Raw genomic sequence first — 19,638 nt, forward strand, 5'->3', positions numbered from 1 at the left:
AGGGCCCAGGCCTAGAGGAAATCCAACTCCAGTAACAGGAACGCTAAATGGAAGGCAGAGAGAGGGTAACAAGAAAGAGGCACTTGTTAATGTGCAGGTCTATAAATCAAGGGGTTTTTCCTCTTGCTCCTGCACAAACTTTGAGCCAGTTTAGTGCATCCCTGAAAGTCGGTACACTGTAGTTTTTCCACTTGAGAAATAATGACATAACACTGAGTAAACACTGCTAATCAATTGTGTTGCCTTTTGCTGAGTAATATTTTTGTGCCACGAGAGAAATCTGCAGGACTTATGATCTAAGTCTGATCTGCATACTGGTTTTATGCTGCTGAGATTCTGTTGACTTTGAAGTTGTTTCTGTATTTTCAGTAGCGTTGCTGATGTTTAGATTTTGATCCAGCATAGCTTAGAAAATGAGAGGAGAGTTATTCCAGCATTCAGTTTAAAATGTCAGCACATAGCAAGTCAAGAAGTCTGGCTCCAGGTGAAGGTTTTAGACCTGAATGTGTCTTGATTTAATGGCAAGGAATGAGGCTGGCTTGTTAGGAGAGAGAGGCTGTATTATTGAGTGTTCCAAATGATCCGATTTTGTGTGCATGTATGGTTGTAGTAAAGATTTTGTTTATGATATGAGGCATAAAAAAAGTGTGTGTATTTATAGGTATAACATCATTCTCTTTCTCCTGTGTGTTTAGGGAAAAAGGCAATGGGCCTGCCTGTGTTTAGGAACACTTGGACTTTGCAAGGTGCATTGCAAATAATAGTAACATTCTGGGAGAGCTGGAATTCCTCAGGTTCTTGTCAACATATTTTTAGCCATTTGTCAGTTATAGGTGAACTGGGTCATGTCAGTGGTATTTTATTTTTTCAGTAGTCTAATTTTCTTGCATTTGCCACCTAGATCTAGTTGGAATTCCCCTTTTTAAATGACTTCTGGTAACATTCACCTGTGTTATTTGGGAAGGACACCATTTGATGATTTGCATGTCTAAAAACATAACTCTGGTATCTACCTTCTCCCTTTGCATCACGCAGCCTGTGTTGCAATTCTTCACTTTTGGATTGTAGCCCTAGTGAGTGGGGAGGGGAGGTTAAGTGTCACCCATACCCTCAGTGCCACCCCTGAAGTCCCATGTGCCAGGCTCATGTCATCCTCTGGAGGGCAGGGAAGGCCTGAGGGCAGTTTGGAGACACCTCTTTCCTCACAGCACTTGTGTACCAGTAGATGTTGGCACTGCCAGGGATCTAACCTGTAATTTCTTGGTAAATGAGCACTTTATGTGACTCCCAGTTTATATGACTCTTGTTTCTGCTGTTTCTGCTTATGTATAACATGCAAGGTCTGTCATCTCTTCTTCCATTTACATGATTCCTGGCATTTTAAATTCAGGTAGATTAGATTTAGACTTTTTGTAATGAATCTGCATCATTTTGTGTTCTGCTTGCTCCTGAAATAGCCTGGGGGAACCTGATAGACGCAATTTATGTGTATCATTTAGAGGCAAAAGAAAGCATCTGATTGATTTAGTCTTTCTTTTGTTAGCTCTTTCCTATAATTCTAATCATCATTTCACTGTAGCATTACACCATCGAGGAAAGTATGGGTTTTCAAAGGAAGGATGCTTCCTGCCTTCCTTTCCTACTTAAAGGAAAATGGCTTGGAGGTCTTTACAGCAGATTTTCTGCTTATTCTGATGTAGCTCAGATTATAGTTTGCAGGGTAGAAATACGTCTGGCATTTATTTCACCAAGTATAATTAATTCATTTTTGCTGTTATTTCCTGACTTCAGCAGAATATGCTATAGGTAGGATGCTTCTGTGCAGCACTGAGCTCTACTGCTGCACAGCTGTTTGTGTGAAAGCAGAACTGAGTGCTGATGCTGCAGTGCATTTCATGTGGCCAAGGGGAAAAGGACTGATGAGATTTGGCAGTGTTTGTTACTGTGCTGGTGAGATGCTTGGAGTCTTCCACATGGCTTTTAGTCTCTGTCACTTTTACACAGAGCAGAGCAAAGGAGACAGAAACATTAAGGACCTGACCCTGTAATTTTCCAATTGGAATCAATCAGTATAAACAATAAGCCAAATTCTCTTCTGATATCAGTCAATGCTCTTCTGTTGGCTTTAGTAAGGCTGTGTCCATTTGCAGTAGCTGAGAATTAAGCTGTTGCTCTCCTCCCAGCCTTTCTGATGACTTAACATAATTTTTTATACATGAAAGTCTTGTTTCAGGTCCAGGTTGTTGGCTTATATGTTTAAATTGAAGGCTTGTCAGTCCTCATGTGACCAGCACTTTGAAGAAGATCCGTGAGTGAGGTTAGGTAAAACTGTGGGTTTTTTCCCTACTACTATCTGGATTTTCTCAGAACCTAGATAATTTTATCCCATTTGCATCAAACATGCAGGTAACTTTAGAATCCTGCATCTGTATTGTTTCTGGGGAAGCAAAATAAAATTACAAATGACAGTAATTGACATTACATGCTTTAATTTAATTTCCTCCTCTGTGAACCAAAACCTTTTAACCAAGTATTGCAGTGCTATTTCTGTATTTATTTGTTACATGGGTTAATGTGCTATGTGGCAGATCCAGTATTTATCCATTTTCACAAATTAAGCTATTAGTGTCATGTTGCCTTTGAATTGTTTCCTGTATTGATGGCCAAAATGGCTTTGAATAAGACTTTAGTCCTCCCTGGCTATACTTCTGTTTTTACAAAGCTGAAAATTGCAGGGTTGAAAATGAGCCCTTAGGAACAGTTTGGGAAACTCTAGGCCCAAAGCATCTTACCAATGTGCTGGGATTTTTCCCTGCAGTGATCTCTGCTAAGGGAAGGGGGAAGTGCACAGGCTTTTTGAAAGATGATGTTGTTGTTGTTACATTACAGGAATTAGAAATCAAGCCCAGCTTGAGTTTATGTTAGTGGCAAGTGAAAATGGATTACAGAGAGAATGAGTAGAAATTCCTCTACTGGGTCCCCAAGCTATGCACTTCAGACCTGCTGTTGTCAACTTCTTGCCGTTTTATACCCTCTGAGAAAAGAGCTCTGCTTTAGCTAATCTGCTATAACCTCACCTATTACCTGGGCATGATCTTTTGTCTACCTCTGTAGGTGTAAAAACTCAGCGTGAAAGAAACAAATTTCATTTACTATTTTTGTAAAATAACTACTTTTGTGCATGGAAAAAAAAATCACTTTATAAACAGATATAAATAATCAATTATAAAATAAGTTGATAATGCAGGTAGCTGTGGCTTCAGACTTGGTGAATTTTCTTAATATATAGTAATTTTCAGCCTCCTTCTTGATATTTCAAGTGAAGCATTGTTTTCCTTTAGCTGTACTTGTGTCCCAAACAGGATTGCCATAATAAAGTATCTGGGACACTTATGATTCTATTCAGAAATTAAGAAAAGGAAAGCTTGGTAAAAGAACTGCCGGCTCAGTATTGTCCTGTAATTGAATGCTGTTATTCAGCAGTCCAGCAATGCAGGTTTTCGGTGCCAGAAGGCAATGGGACTCCAGGAGTCAGAGTGGGGAGCCCCATTACCACTTGTGAGTGCAGCATGAAGTAGAAATGTTGCCTGGAAAGCTGCTTTTTGGAATGACCCAAAAGCTGCAGACCAGTGTGTATCAGAGACTCCTTAGAACTGGCAAAGAATGTGGTGTGAGAAAACTGATGAGAGCTCTGAGTCTTCTTCTGCAAGGAATCACATCTGATATGAAACCTGGCGAGGAATGTTGAGTAGCACAGCTGAATAACCCTAGACAATAAATACCACTCCATTCTCCATACTTGTCTTTTGGCACTGGTATTTTAAATGAAGTTCCATTGGAAATTAGAAAGGTAACTACTTTCCATGACTTAGAAATGAGCCAGGGATGTGTCACTTCCCTCCTCCTGCTCCAAGTTGAAACAAACACTTAGACATTTTACAGCTTCTGAAAAGTTTTAGTCTGTAGAAAACTTCATAAGAATTTGATTTTTAGCCCAAATAAGTAATTGCTTTAGATTATATTTTCATTACTGTCCCCCTTTGGAAGGACCCATAGACCATAAAACTAGTTTATTTCTTACCAGTAGTTTATTATTCTTTTGATGGCTCATACCTCTCCCTTCCTCTACTTTTTAGCTTTTTATATGCTTTTGCCTGTTTCAGGGCTTAATCCTTGTTCCATGTGAGTGTTGCTAATTATTTCAGTAGGGAAGTATTTGTAGAGAAAAGAATACTGTGATCAGGATCTGGATTTGGTAATATTTGGCAATAGCACACGTGCATCTCAATTCAGACAACAGGATTCAAAGGATTCAAGTAACTCCTGTTGATCAGACTTTGTTTCACAACAACTAAAAAATAAAAATTTAAAAAAAAAGGGAAAAGAAAAAGACACTTCCCTTCCAATGTTGCAGTGTCTATGCATAGACTTTTCCTATGCTTTGAGGGGAATTGTGACTTCATTCAGTTACAAGGGGAAAAGGTACAAGTTACCTAGAACAGAAACAGGCTGGGATCGCTAAAAATGTGTGTTTTACACTTGCCCTTTGAGCACTTTGTTTAGTTGTATGACTGATAACAAAAGCACACAATCAAAACTGCATCCCAGCCTTCAGAACGCAACTCACCAAGCTGCAAAAAGCAGATTTAGTTTCTTTTGCAGATGGTCTATGAGTCTCATGTGGCATCATATTAAATTATATAGGCAGTCAGTCGCTTGTTCTGAAGCGATGCTCTGAGCCGAGAGTTGTGATGTGCTTGGACCATTCTGTTGGAAAACAGGCTCTAAAGCTAAAACAGCTCCTCTGAAGAGCAGCAGCAGAGGGGCCTGCCAGGAGCTTCGAACACCTCAAGGACTGCAGTTCCCCCTGGGATGCACTATGAGGGTGGCCCAGTGACCCTATGATGGGCTGTGGAGCATTTTGCCCTAAAGGTAGGAGACTAGACCGACTCATCTGGTTGTTTTTCTTTTCTGGTTATTGCTTTCTGATCCTGTATTTTTACAATGGTAGTTATTTTTGGTTTGTAACATTTTGAAGATAAGAATGGGAGTTTATTTTCTTCTTTCTCCTGTCAGACTTTGTTTTTCCTGGGTAAAAGAAGAAGAAAATACAGCAGTCTTTTAATATTTAATGTTATTCCATGAAAATATTTCTGCAATATGAAACAGAATTAGCTGTTTCATCCTAGTGATGTTTCGTAAGATTATGTGTTTCTATTAGCTTCAGCTTGGTACAAATTCAGTCTTTGTGTAACACTGGCTCCAGTGTGAAAATAATGCTTTTTATCAGCTGATTTCCACTCAGTGCAAGTTATCATTTGTAGTCAAAAACATGCTTGGGATAGCAATTTTCAAATGGACTATGTGTTATGCAGTAGATAAATTTTACTATTCATGCTTATTGAAATAAAACCTTCATTATACTATGCACTTTCTAAGAGGAACAGTAACACAAACTCATTTATGACATCAAAGCTGAAGGCTGCAGACTATTTATGGGAAACTCCAGATGTGTTAGTGCCATGAAGTAAAACCCATTTGAGGTTATTTACTTAGATGATTGAGTTGCAGGTTTAGGTATGTCCACCTGCAAAGTAGGAAATACAGCTGCAGGTATGGTTGGTGTGATTGTTCCTCATGATGAAATTGGTATATTGGCAGTGACAGCAGCCCAGGAAATGTATTTAACAGGTAGGAGTTCCCACAGGGGTGTTTCCCTTGTCTGACAGCTCTTGACAGGTGTAGCAAGTGCTGCTCCAAAATTCCAGCTTGTTTGAGATCTCTTGGAAGAGACAGTGGCAGTGCACGTGCAGTTCAGAGCTGGGGCTTTACCCTTACAATGCTGGTCCTGACAGAAACGCCACGATCAGATGAACAGTTCAGTGAGGTGGTTTGTTTTAGACAGGGCATTTGGAAGTTGGAGCAGCTGCTTGAGTTTTATAAGGAAATAAGCAAAATTAGGAATGCACGGAGGGTACCAGGTGGGGCCTGTGAAAGGCAAGGCACAGGGCTGGATGAAAATCATTGGTACTGGTTTATATGGAAAGAAGGGTGTTTTCTTTGCCATGACATGGGTTTGGAAAGCAAGAGGTACAGGTATTGCTGTCCACTCTGTCAGGCTAAGTGTAACATTAGAGACAGGCTTTTAAGGCTGTATTTGAAGTGCCAGACTTCCATTTTACAAGTGCAATTTGTCTCCAGAAAGGAAACATGTAGATGTATTCCTTAAACTAGAATTGTGCCTTTTTCTATGCTGCAGAATGAGGATACTGCTGGTTTTTTCTGTTAAATTAATTAATTCTGATTGAGGGATTTGAGAACCTAGGCTGGAGAGTGTTGATTTTTTTCCTGTGCAAATTGAGAACAAATTCTGCTTTCCTAAGCCAAACACAGTTTCTAGTTTGTGCTACCAAAGTCCTGTGTTGCATCATCATCTTACACTTTTGTGTAAATGTGTTTTAGGAGGCTAGCACAGCCACAATATTGATCACACCATGCTGTGATTTATGCCAGCTGACCAAAGTCCTTCCTCTAGCCAGGGATTTCCACAGACAGCCCTGATATGTTCCTTTTCATCCCTGAACTGGCCCTTAATGCTGTATGGCTGGGAAGCAGAGGGGCTTCCACACATCAGATGTGCATCTTGATAATGCACACTCATAGGAGATAAGGATGGGGAAGGAAGTTTGCCTTTTCTCTGGTCCTTGCTGTAGCAGTCAAAGCCTGAAGCTTGTCTGCTGTCAAATGCATGTTAACCTCCACATTGGCCAAGAGACCCCTGAAGGGCTGTTTAGTCTTCAGGATGCTGGAAGATATATTTCTTCCATTTTCAGGTTTCATTTTGCTGACTTTTACCAAATCCACCCCTTTTTCTTTCAGAATGTAGCTGGGTTTCTGTTGATCCAGCCAAAGCCACAGCCTATTTTTGCCATGTTGAAGGCCTGTCTTTAGATCCCAATTCCCAAATTAAATCCTGATTCTGTCCTTGACTACAAACTCCAGTTCCCTAGGACGTATTGCAGAGACTTTAAGAAACCATCTGTGTGTTAGGCACAAATATTAAACATAGCAGGGAGAAAACAGAATTAGATGTTGCAAGTTAATGCTGCTCCTGAATCTGAGAACCATGGTTAGATGCTCAGGATTGATGGACAAGGGAGCAAGGAATGGACTGCAAACTACCAGTTATGCAAATAAGTATTTTATCTACGTATTTGTATTCATTATTGTTTTAATTTCTTTGGGTGACTCTTACCCCCCTTTCTTGTGTTTGCTACTTGTCCAGCCTTGGTGTCAACCCCAAACTTCATCCTGGTGGACTTTGATACTAAAGAAAAGTCTTGGAAGCATGAGAAGCTTTTTTGGTTTTTTTTTCCTTCTGGGATGCAGAAATGCTTGGCCTCTTACTACAAATCTTTTGATCCTCTGTCACAGAGTCTTTTCCTGAAGATGATGAGATGCTTATCTCAAAACACAGGTAGTTCTAGGAACTGCAGTTTGAAAATGGGGGCCATGTGTGAGACATAAACCAGTTTACAGTCTCTGAGAAGGAACTTTAACTTTCCAGTAAAAGTAGGCATTTTTCCATTTCTTTCAAGAAAAAGGGGTCATCTAGATTACTGAGATGCAGTGGGTCTCTCTTAACTTTTTCTCCTTCGAAAACAAGAAAAGAACAAGAAATTCCGGAAATCCTCAGCTTGCCACTAGTGTGCCCTCACATTCCTAAGAAGTATTTTTGGGTTTTCTCTTAGGAATAGCTAGAACTTGTTGAGCTGGGAAAGACTTCTTGGAACAGATCCTTGGTTTTGTCTTCTCTGCATGAGCGCCTCTTGTTGATGTTGGAATAGCTGCTCTTAGCTGGTTGGTGATTCACAAAATGAGGCAAGTCAGCCCTATAAAATCTGCTTCTCCACTCCACAATGTTTGGAAAAATTTATTGCAGCAAGCTGGTGAGCGTGTAAGAGGAACAATTGCCTCCACTTACACCAAGAGGTCTGTCTGCCTCTCTTCTGGATATTGCTACCTGCAGATTTGTTACAACTTGAGAAATATCAGTGTCATTGAGGAGGATACAGATGCTCTCCCTTCTGTCTCTGTATGGCCCCACGTTCTCTGTGCAATTCTGAGATGCCTCAAGAAATCAGCTCAGAGATCTCTCAGTACATACCTCAATAAGTTGAAAATCCTAACTGTCAGAGGGTTTGTTTCCATAAAGTATTTTGCTGTCCCAGAATTTGTTTCAATAAAGTGTTTTGCATGTAGGGATGCCACGTGCAGACCAGCTAACAACCTGTATGTGTCTGTTGCACGAAGACCCTACCAAAGTATCTGAGGGTCTTTGGAGTTTGTTTTGGGATCAGATTCCACACAGCACATTTTGATTAGAACTTGGAATGGTCACAGCTTTTCTCATGTGCATGGTTTGTTCTTCAGTGTGAATAAGAATCAGCATCAATTGAACTCTTGTCTGTATTTGTTCCCAAAACTGCCTTTTGGGATTTTTCAGTAGGGTTTTAAACACTCCTGTGGGGTGACAGGTTTTTCAAAACATCTGCAGATACTGGTTATGTATTTTAAAAGATGTGTTGAGAGGATGTGTAGAAGGAATGAATGGAATGACTGGCATCTGTGTTAGCTTGGCACTTCGCTGCTTATTACCTCTTAGAAACTACAGGGAAATTCTGAGAACGAACCTTCATCCCAAATGAAATGTGAAAGCATGGAAGGCTTAATGAAGCTACTTGTGATATGGCGAAAGAGAATCAGATGTACTCTTTTAAAAAAGGACTGAGTTTGCTTCCTGATTTGTTGTTTTTTACCTACCCAGACCAGACATCTGTCTGTCTGTGGAGGGGTTTTTTCCCTGCTAATTGCAAGAAAGAAAGGAACAGCAAACTAGTCACTGAGGTACTTCAGAGTGGCTTTGGACTTTAAAGAAAGTTCAAGGCAAAAGGCATTTAATTTGTGTTGCATACATGAAAATCAAATCATAGCATTTCTCCCATCTTTTTTTGTGAACAGTATTACTCCTGTTCCTTTTGTGTGCATGCCATGTTTGGTTTAATGGAGAAATGAGAAAAGAAAATAGATTCTTTTTTGGAGACTGAGTACTAATGCAGAAACATTAAAGGCAGGCACATTGTTGTCAGCCAGTTTGCATATTTATTTACTTTTACAAATGGTTGGCTTGGAGTCAGCAGTTAATGGAATGAGAATGATGTTCCTGTACAGATCATTTCCTGAGACACATTTTCAATTACAAACATATCTCTGCTTTTCTTCCCTCATTTGTTATGTCTTGGAGAATAAATGGGGAGTAGCATTTACAACTTAAGGTTTATGTTCTGAAGACAATTTTAACAATGATCCCCACATAAAAAGGCCCTTTTGTAGTTGCAGACATATGTTTATGATGTTTTGTGCTGTGAGTATCAAATTTCTGGTGGACGCTGTGTCACACTCTGCAAACTTGTAAACATCTATAAATCCATTGGATCATTTTAGTACCATGTGTAATGCAGATTTATTGCCTTTTGTGTGGATTTCTTTTGTTTCAGAGTTAAAGCTGAGCTGCCAGAATCCATGTTTAATGAATTATGTATTCCAGAAAATTAGGCAGTATTATTTTAGATTAGTATTTTCTTTACCCTTTGTGGACTTATAAAATGCACATGCACAGGTATTAGAAATTAACATTTTGGATAGGTGGCCCAGAAAGCAATTAGATAAGTTTGCTTGACTAAATAGTATCATTTATAAAAGCCCGAACTATGACTTTTTGAAAATATTTTTGCTGTTTTTTTCTCTCATTCTCTAGCCATCTTAAGTTGTTTTGGTCAGTTTTCACATTTACCGGTACAAACCCAGAACTACCCCACTGGAATTATATCAGTTTATAGAACTGGAGTATGTGAGAGGGAACAGGAATCATGCTGAGCCAGTGAGCTGGTATAAATCAGCATAAATCCACTGAGATCTGTGTGGATAGAGTCATTTACACTCAAGTCTGCATTACAGGCTATCAAGTCAGTAGAAGAACTAAAGCTGCTGTTGTGCACGAGTGGTTACAAAAGGAAACCATCGAGGTCATGGGCATTTACCAGAAATTTGCACCCAATAAAGGGAATATGAAACCAAAACCCAATTAATCTAAATTTGGCTCAGTTCTAATTGAGTGTATGTCTTATACAAGAGCAGTAAAAAGACATTTCTTACTGAAAATCTGCATTCTTCTAAACTGGCTGTTTTTTCTGGCTGGATGTCTAAATGTATGTAGCATGGGCATGCATGTTTGAATGTGGGCATACATACAAATGTCTACTGCTATTCTGGCAACGTGATGTCTGCAGCTGACCTTCCAAATGGTGCTTTTTCCAGGAAAAAATAGCTTAAGATAGAGACATGACATGTAAAGCTACTGCCTACCATAGCAGTTTAAAATATCGAGTAGATTATGACTTTCTTATAGAAAGCTTAAACTCTTGGAGCCATGTGAATGTCAGCAAATCTCAGCTTCCACAAAAAACCCAAAACAAAACATAAAAAACCCCAACCCCAAAGTACATGAAACCTTAAAAATGGTGAAGACCTTGACTGCAAAACCCACATGCTAGGGAAAGAAAGACAATTAAAGACCTGCATAAATGTTATGTATGTATATATGTCTGTAGGTGTATGTGCATCTATTTAAGTCTTCTGGGTTTGAAAGATCAAGATTAGAAGCAGCATGCCATTGTGCTCCTCCAACTTTATAGTTTGGTTCTAGTTAATCCCACACTTTCAGAATTCATCCATTCCTGTCGTAGCACTTGAGTAATTTTAATTTTGTAAGTACTGAACCAGTTACATGGGGAAGATGTGGCTGTAGCACTCAGAGGAGAGGCTGTTTTACACTGCATCTTGCTGTGTTTGTTTCATGATTCTTCAGATGGGTATGCTAAAATACATCTAAACCACAGAGAGTGCACTGGGTGATGTGGCATTGCCGAGCTCAGTTAAATAATGAGATGTGTTTCATTCAAATCAGAATAACTCTAAGCCCTGAATACTAAATAGGGCAGCAAAAAGCCTTCAGCACACAAAATAAACAAGTAAAAAACCCAGATGATACTGTCTAATAAATACAATGTGGAGCAACAGGCTGCATGTAGTGGAGGAATTAAGGCAATTTAAACCGTATGGGCAGCACTGCACTCTCAGATGTGCAGCTCCAATGGCAGTTGGATGCACACATCACAGGGCAGGGCTGGCTCGGAGCACACGCCTGGATTTGATAGCATAGGTTTATGACCTTGTAATCCTAGAGCATCTAAAACAGTAAGAATTCCATCCAGCTTAAAATAGCTGCTGTAGTTGCTGTTGATACAGGCTCGCGGGCTCCCCAGCTCTGGGGCCAAATTTGGTGCTGGCATGATGGGAGGAAGTCTGTTGACAGCTGATAGCAGTGGAGTTGCACTTGATTACATCATAAGAAATTTGGCACGTGGAGCTGAATCAGAAGTCTGAGCAGAAATGTCCATTCCTCATCCAGAGTTAAAACTGGGACTTTGACTTTGCCAATCCACAGAGATTTGTCTGGCCCATATGTAGCTGTTGCTTTTAAGGGTCTTGCTTTAAAAGTGCATTCCTGCAGTTCCATTCAGCATGGTGACTGAAAAAAAACCCTGAAGGTCTGGATTTTGCTCTCATGTCCAAAGGGATGAAGTCCTTAATCTTCCCAATATAAGCACGATGAGCATAAGCCCCATGGTAGCTGATGAACTGGGCTATATCTGGGTCACAGCAGAGGGTGAGAACACAAAGGGGCCTTAGCTCTAATTGCTGGGCTTGTCCAGTGGCCAGGCATGCCCTGTGTCCAGCACAAAACCCTGGATGCTGTCCTTCCCAGGAGCTGCCACAGCTCCCAGTGCACTGATCTGTCTCCTGGCAGCTGGTGTGGTAGAGATGAGCTGCTACAGGTACATCCCATCCCCTCCTCCCTTCCTGGGCTTTACGCTATAAGGCTCGAAGTGCAGGTCTTACTGGTGCTCCAAAGCCATTCCTCAAAGTATTTCAAGAAATTAGATTATTTTATGTTAATTTCAGCTGCTGCAAAAATTGCCCCAGTACTGTGTTCCTTCGTTTTATTAAAATACTAAGTTGCTGAAGTGATTTCCATGAAAATGAATTAAAGCAAATTAATGAAAAGGAGCTGAAAAATGGACTTCTCTACTGAAACTGTGGCATGCAAACTCTTAACCTCAATCACATATTTGTGGTTGCTCTATAAACACCTAAGTGTATAGCAGTGATCTGTCATGGTATTTCTTTTGGTGGAAATTCTTAGAAAGTGAGGCTGTACTTCATAATACATTTTCTCTTAATTTACATACAGCTTGATATAATGCATGTGCTTACCTGCTCCATTTAGTAACATTACTAATCTGTAGTTAAATCTTTGCTCTTCAGTATTGGGAAAGAAATGAAAAAGATACTGTCAGGCTCCTGGTTTCTCCATAATGTTTTCTGCTTGTGGGGGACAGGAGGGCAGGAGGAGTCTTTATTATGGGACTAATACCAACCTGGGGCAGGGATTGTGCACTGCAGAATGAAGAGGCTGAAGAGGAGCTGTCCTCTCTAAAAACTGAATCCCTCTGGGATCTTTGGATCATCTAGAGGTGTGTTGGGTAGGTTCTGCAAATGGCTCTGGCAGGTGTGCAAAATGTCTGTGCTTACAGCAGTGTACAGAAAGCAGAGCTTAGTCCCTGCTGTGCAGTAAATACAGCACTTGCATTTGAGTACATATCAATGTTTTAGTTCCCCGTGTATATTTATTATTATTTTATTTGCATTTTATGTTCCCTTTTCATGCAAAGATGTGGCAGGGTTTTGTTTACTTTCTCTTATTTTCTCTGAGAATGTGATGGAGGTCATGTTATTAAAGGTAGACTGTTGTGCACGTTAGAGGATAGATATGGGGAGGTTCAGTGGGCCTTGTAAAGAATTCCTTACATAACCTTCAACCTTGAAAGGTGCACTCAGTCTCCTTGGAGAATTGTCAGCAAGCTCTGCCAGTGGGTTGCTCCCTGGAGGGACGAACCAAAAGCTTTCATTACTGTCCTTCACTCGGAAAGTGAGCGGACTGCTTTCTCCAGTGTGTCTCACCCAAGCAGAGCATCCAGCCCTTTGAGACAGGAGAGCTCAGTGAAGGCAGTTGGCTTGAATAGATTTTATTTTCTATACTCCCCCTTGGGACTGATGTGAAAAAACCCTACATTTTCTGCCTAGGAAGCTTTGTGTGGAAGCCCTCCATGAGCAAAACATTTTGGCGCAGAAGGACCTCCACATGGAAGTTTTCTACCCACTGACATTTTTATGCCCATAACCATTTTGAACCAAAATAAAAATTAAAAAAAAAAAAACCTGAAAAAAAAAATCAAAGAGGTTAATAAAACCAACAGTGATTTTCTCTAAGGAGTGCTAGCATTTCCAACAATTGCCATTAAGTGCAAGCAGTTCCCGAGATTGTACACGCTAGACCAACTTCATCCTTGCTGTAACTCCTCAGAACTCAGTGGAGTTACATGAGGGATTAATTTGGTCCATTGCTTTCAGCCATTAGTTTTAGAGAATATATAACAATCGAGGGAACTATTATTGTCAGCATTGTTTTATGACTCTCTAGAGCTGCTCAGTATTTGTATTTTACAGACACATAAGCAGGGTGAGTGTATGGAGTGAAGTTATGGGTTCAGTGTTGAAGGTAGTGGATTTTTCAGTTATTTGTGTACAGTTAAAAGTAATAAACATTCTAGCAGCCATTATTGCTGTGAGTCTTACATAGATGCTTGAATACAGCTACACAGATTCTTGAAGCATGCACAGACATTTCATCTGGCAGACCACAAAACATTTCATGAAGCGTAGAAAATACCTGGAAGTTTCTAAGTCCTGTTATCACACCAACTGACTGATTATCACAGTGTTCATGTGAATTGAGCTATACATACTGCACTGAGGAAGTTAAGGCACAGAGGTAAAACTTCCAAAAGCTAACTTACAAGGCAGCCATGAGGGCAGAGACAAAACAGATGATCTTTAGAGTACTTCTTTGTTTTTTTAGAAACCAAATTGTCTCTGTAATTTTCAGAAAAATCTGAGGACAGCATCAGCTGGTAAATCTGAACAGTTGGATGGTGAATCTGCATCTGCACATAAGTCATATATTTCAGTTCATGTCAGAAGTTGTGGACAGCTGCCTGAATCTTTAGGCCATATGTAGGATTGTTGGATTAAGTTATTTAAGTTTAAATTCTGATTGGTATAGATGAGCTAACAACCAGTTCTGTTAAAGATTTGTGCACTGGAAATTGAGTGGTCAAAGCAACATTGCCAAGACAGCGAGCCCCTTTCCTGGTTCAGTACATCGGATTACTTCCCCATTCCTATGTCTGTCCTTCTCAGCCTATGTCTGGACTCCACACTAAGGCAATATTTCTGGGGGTTTATCATCCTCCACTGTGTCTTGCTGCTGTGATTTCTGCTAAGGAAAGACCAAGAACACAGGCCAGAAGCATCCTAGAGCCTGCCCTAGCTAGACAGTGTAGACACATCAGCATCCTGGACAATGGAATGCGCTGTGTGCTGCAGCTGCACCTTCAGTCCTGAATAGTTCCTCACTCTGGTAACTCCTGTGTGGGTACCCAGCCAGACCAGCTCTTCTCAAGCAGCTAAACTTGTAGCATCTCCAGAGCCATGGTGACATAGTGAGAACAATAACCATTTCCCTCAGCTAAAATGATTCATTAGTGTTAAAATGTCAGGACCATTAAAATGCAAGTGAGCCCTTTAAAAATTTGAGGACACTGGGCCGTATCCTGGAAAAGATTTCAGGTAATTGCGTTGGTTCCAACACCATTATCCATGAAAAATGTACTCATAAAAGTAAAGGTTTGTTGGCTGCACCTCCCATTTTTGTTAGCTTTCCTTTATTGCTGTAATTACACCCAGTGGCTTATCTAATAGAATCATGTTCTTATAAAGAAATTAAGACAATTAATGCTACTTTTAGTGAGAGTGAAATTGTAAGTAAAATTAAATTGAAATTTGACCAAGTTTTTCTTTTTTATTTCCTAGTGTCTGAATTACAGGAAGAAGGAATAAATGCCATTAACTTACCTCTCAGTCCCATTCCATTTGAGCTAGACCCCGAGGACACTATGCTAGGTAATTCAGAACAATTTTACACCTCAACATGAAAGCCTGATGTAAAATAAGGTGGTGTGCCTGGGATAGCTTCTAATGTTTTTCTTTTAAACCTTCCAGAGGAAAATGAAGTCCGAACAATGGTTGATCCAAATTCAAGAAATGATCCAAAATTACAGGAACTAATGAAGGTAATGAAAGCATGTAAACCCTCTCAGGAAAGTGGAACTATTTTTTAATGCCATCCCTGCCTCTTTCACTTGAACACTTCAAAGCACGAGTTAAATATTGATTAGTTGGAACCATGTGGTGCATACATCCCAGTGAAATGGGGAGGTCATCTGTTGCAGTATCTTTCTCTAGACGTGGCACAGGGAGACTTAAGAATTTCTATTAAAGTCCTGAGTCCGGAGTCTCAGTACCATCCCACCCCCAGTCTTAAGATCACACTGACTTTCCCTCATCCTTGTGATTCTTGGGATTAGAGCTTTAGCAGGATGCTTCTGTAAGATCAACTTCAGCACCTTTTGCTTCACAATAAGATGTTAAAATGCTACTAAAAGCAAGGGAAAGGTTTCACTCCAGAAGACACTGCGTCAATTAGTGTTTGTCTAGACCTCGCGGTGCATTGGCACAGCCACCTTAGAAGAGTCCTTCCTGAGTCTTTCCTGTTTGCTCCTCAAGGTATGTCAGACTGTATTTTGAGCCACTGCAGCTTTGGTATTCTTTCTGCTAAGAAAAATGACATGTGTTTTAAATTGCAAATGAATAGTGTATAATACTGCCAAATTTGTGTTTCCCGTATAGGTATTAATTGACTGGATTAATGATGTGTTGGTAGGAGAGAGGATTATTGTGAAAGACTTGGCTGAAGACCTGTATGATGGACAAGTATTGCAGAAATTATTTGGTAAGAAAAAATACACGTGCACGCTGTTGAGGCACTTTGTCAATAAGTGGATCTCTTGTTCCTGCTCAGGAGCCTTGGTATCATCTTACATTTATGCCACTAAGTGATACAAAAATAGCAATGTGTTATGAGACCCCTGAGCAATGGGCTGTATGCACAGTCCTCATAGCTGCAGTGCAATGTGTGGTGCTCTGCAGTTGATGAGAACAGCACAAATCCTACCTGGGCTGCTGGAGAGAGGGGACTCTCATCTTGGCAGCAGTATTCACTCCAATTAAATTTATTATCTGCATATGGGCTGCACAAACTTCACCATGTTACAAGTGGAAAGTCAGTTTGAAGGCAAGGGCATTTTCAGTACCACGGTGGATGTTTTTAATCTCTGCTCATTCCATACTATAGTTTATTCACTTTGCAAGGTTCCTCTGGAAAGTTGGAATTTCTTTCTGGTTTGATGTCTGGCTTTTAACATGACTGAGGTAATGGTGCCCAGTGGGCTGCAAACTGAGCTTCAGCTGAGAAACAGATAGAGAAAAGAAACTGCTAATGCAGAGTTGGCATGTGCTTTTTACACTGTTGGCTTGAAAGCCATTTTCTTAGTTATTACAGCTCATAAAGTCTCCAGTAAATTTCTTTCCAGTATCCTAAATGAATCTTAAAACATCATGTGAGCACTTCTAATAAAGACTTCACAGACTATTCTCTTCTATGAATGGTTAAGCTATTGAATGTATTGTGATGGACTGGATATGCCCAGACTGAGCAATTTGATTGTCATGGGCAAGCCTCCAGTGACTTCACCCAACATTCCAAAAATGTGTGTCAGATGCAGCCTGACTCTAAATATGCATATACTGATCCAGCATTTAGTGATTTCAGGGGAATCTTTTCCATTACCCTTAATTCCTTGTGGATCAGGTCTCTGCTTACTAAACCTTTGGTCTTGTGGTGAGACTATGCACAAACTGACTTCTGAGGAGGCCTAAGAAACCTATAGAGATAGCAGCCCGTTAGGCCGGGTTAGGATATAGCAGGATTAGGAGATAGCAGTCTCTTAGGCTGGTAGTTTAGGCTCCCTCCCTTTGGGAAGATAGTTGGCTTTGATGAGAACAAGATCAGCTCTTACCAAATAAGATATCTCTTGACAAGATACTCTTTTGTAGAAGTAAATTGGTAAGTGACCAAGCATCTTGTTTCTGATGTTGTCAGCTGGGAGCTGCTATGCTTTCTTTGCTTAGGGTAAACACTAAGCCATGTATGTATATACACAGCAATCTGTACTAATTAGTAACAAACTAATTCATAAAGTATTTTAAAATCTACTGCAAATTTTCTCATAGGGAGAAATTGCCTGAGGTTTTAGTTGTTTTCATGAAAACTTGTTTGTCTTTCTTTGATGCATCCTCTGCCTCTATAAATATGGAATCACTCAGTTTTATCACTAGTAGGCCAAGTAAAATTTTTATCTCCTGCATCTGAGGTAGAAGCTGGAGGAGACTGGTGGAATAAATCCTAAAGTTGGTGTCTGTTTCCTAGGTTTGATGGTCTGCTGTACAAGCCACTTGCATGCAGAATAACCTTTATCCAGTAGCAATAGAAGTAATGGGCCTTACCTCCACATCTGGTGCTCCCTAAAAGGAATTGCAGCAAGTATTTGTTAGCCAGTGGTGTGGCATAGAGCAATACTTGGCCTTCCCCTTGTCAATGTGTAACTAAAGGGAAAATGTGAACTTACCTTTAGGAGCTCAGAAGTGTGGAGAGAAAGTGGCTCTGGAAAACAACTGATGTAAAATTAGGAAGTCTGATGTCTCCTGAATGTACCTCTGGGTGTATGGAATGTCTTTGTGTTCATGGAGCTCAAAATTGTTTTTTCTCCATTTTTATTCCTATCTCTTCAGAGAAGCTTGAAAGTGAGAAGCTGAATGTTGCAGAAGTTACTCAGTCTGAAATTGCTCAGAAACAGAAGCTACAGACAGTGCTTGAAAAGATCAATGAAACCCTTAAACTCCCTCCAAGAAGCATTAAGTGGAATGTTGACTGTAAGTTTTGTGTTTGCTATACTGTTCTCATTTGTTGACAGCTGGGAGTTCATAGGTGCCCTCTGGAAATCTGAAATGTCCAATGATGAGGGAGGGCTGAAACCTGGGATTTATGGTGGGAACTGCTCTGAAGGGCACTTCCAGATGTGCCACTCTACCCTCTTTACTGGTGCTCAGCCTTCAGTTCAGTTAGGTGTCTTTTCAGAGTCTGTCCAAGTGTGGCGGTTTTGCTCTGAGGTCCATGTGCATACCAGCTTAAGTTTTGTGTTGCCAAATTGGTTTGTTGAAACAGGCAAGTACCTGCAGAAATGCAGTGGATAGGCAGAAGGAGAGTCAGGTCCTAGAACTCTGTGTGAAATTTGCAACATAGAAATGAATCATGTTTCTGATCATTTAAGGCTAAGTCTGAACCACTAGTTTTGATTACAAAACTCTTCTCAAGACTAGTTTTATTGTATTTTTTTCCTGTTTTATTATATTAAGAATGAACATAGTGGTATCTAATAGAAATGCCTTCAGTGGCCCAACACAAGACACTTCAGTGGATGTGTATTGCAGAAAGCAGGTTATCAGCTTTAGAAAATTAGGCCTCTTAATCTGTTTTAAGTTTGGTTTTCAGAATCATTTCATGCTGTTCAATACCTTCACCAGTACATCACATTTTCCCTGTCTCCTGTACCTGTCTTGTGCTGAGCAGTTTTGTATCCTGTTGCATTCACAACAAATTAGTGAGAAGGAGAGAAATATCTTGAGGGAGGAAGAGTGAACATTAGGCATTTTGACTTTCCCCTTTCTGTGGTCCTGCTGAATTTTTTGCCCCCTTCTCTTTTCAACCTCCCCCGAGTTTTCTTTCCATTGTCTGTTATGCAGCTGGAGGCAGGGTGTTTGGAGTTGCCTGACAATTTAACTTCTAGTTTTAATTTAATGTTTTACATGTGTTTTAGAGCTGGAGTAGAGATAGAGAGCAGCAGCTGGGCCCAGCTGTAGCACACACCAGTGGTAGGCAGACAGGCACCTTTGTAGTGTTCTGCTGAAGCACCTCAGCCCTGACCACTGGCACTCCAGCACCATTTGCCAGCAATGCCACATTTTATATGCATGTGTATCTCTGTGGCATAGCTGAGACTTGCACTGGAAGATAATGAAGAAGGATATTTTAGTGAATCTGATCGTGTTTCAGCAGTGAAGTAAGGTAGTACTTAATGATTAGTTCAAGTACAAAAAACGTAAGTGCACTGCAGTGTAGCTAACAAAGATCTTTTAGGAATACTACTCTGGGGAATGCAAAAACAAAATAGAAGAAGAAGAAAGGCAGTAAAAAGGATTGGAAATTATCCACTTTCATGCCAATGGTTTGATACTTGATCAAAGATTTCCTACAGTTTGTCTTTTGGTATCTTGTAAGTTGTGTTAGTGTTAACTACCCGTATATGAAACCTGCTTCAAAAAAGCTTCAATACCAGAACTAGAACAACTTCATGAGGAATGTTTGAGTCATTGAGTTTA

At 40.2% G+C, this 19,638-nt stretch overlaps 1 protein-coding gene across 5 annotated transcripts in view; it reads left to right on the top strand.

Annotated features, from left to right (window-relative positions):
- Nucleotides 1-19,638, top strand: part of PARVA (parvin alpha) — a 63,085-nt gene that overhangs the window by 23,732 nt on the left and 19,715 nt on the right. For 4 of the 5 annotated variants that reach the window (XM_032112484.1, XM_032112488.1, XM_032112487.1 and 1 more), the window contains exons 2-5: nt 15,115-15,204; nt 15,304-15,374; nt 15,991-16,093; nt 17,992-18,132. In XM_032112484.1, coding sequence (XP_031968375.1) covers nt 15,115-15,204; nt 15,304-15,374; nt 15,991-16,093; nt 17,992-18,132 — 405 coding nt within the window. Of the gene's footprint in view, nt 1-4,602; nt 4,933-15,114; nt 15,205-15,303; nt 15,375-15,990; nt 16,094-17,991; nt 18,133-19,638 lie in introns of those variants that run through there. The other variant, XM_032112486.1, reaches the window with a different exon arrangement.

Source organism: Corvus moneduloides, chromosome 6 (assembly GCF_009650955.1).
Source record: "Corvus moneduloides isolate bCorMon1 chromosome 6, bCorMon1.pri, whole genome shotgun sequence".
Classification (NCBI taxonomy): Eukaryota; Metazoa; Chordata; class Aves; order Passeriformes; family Corvidae; genus Corvus; species Corvus moneduloides.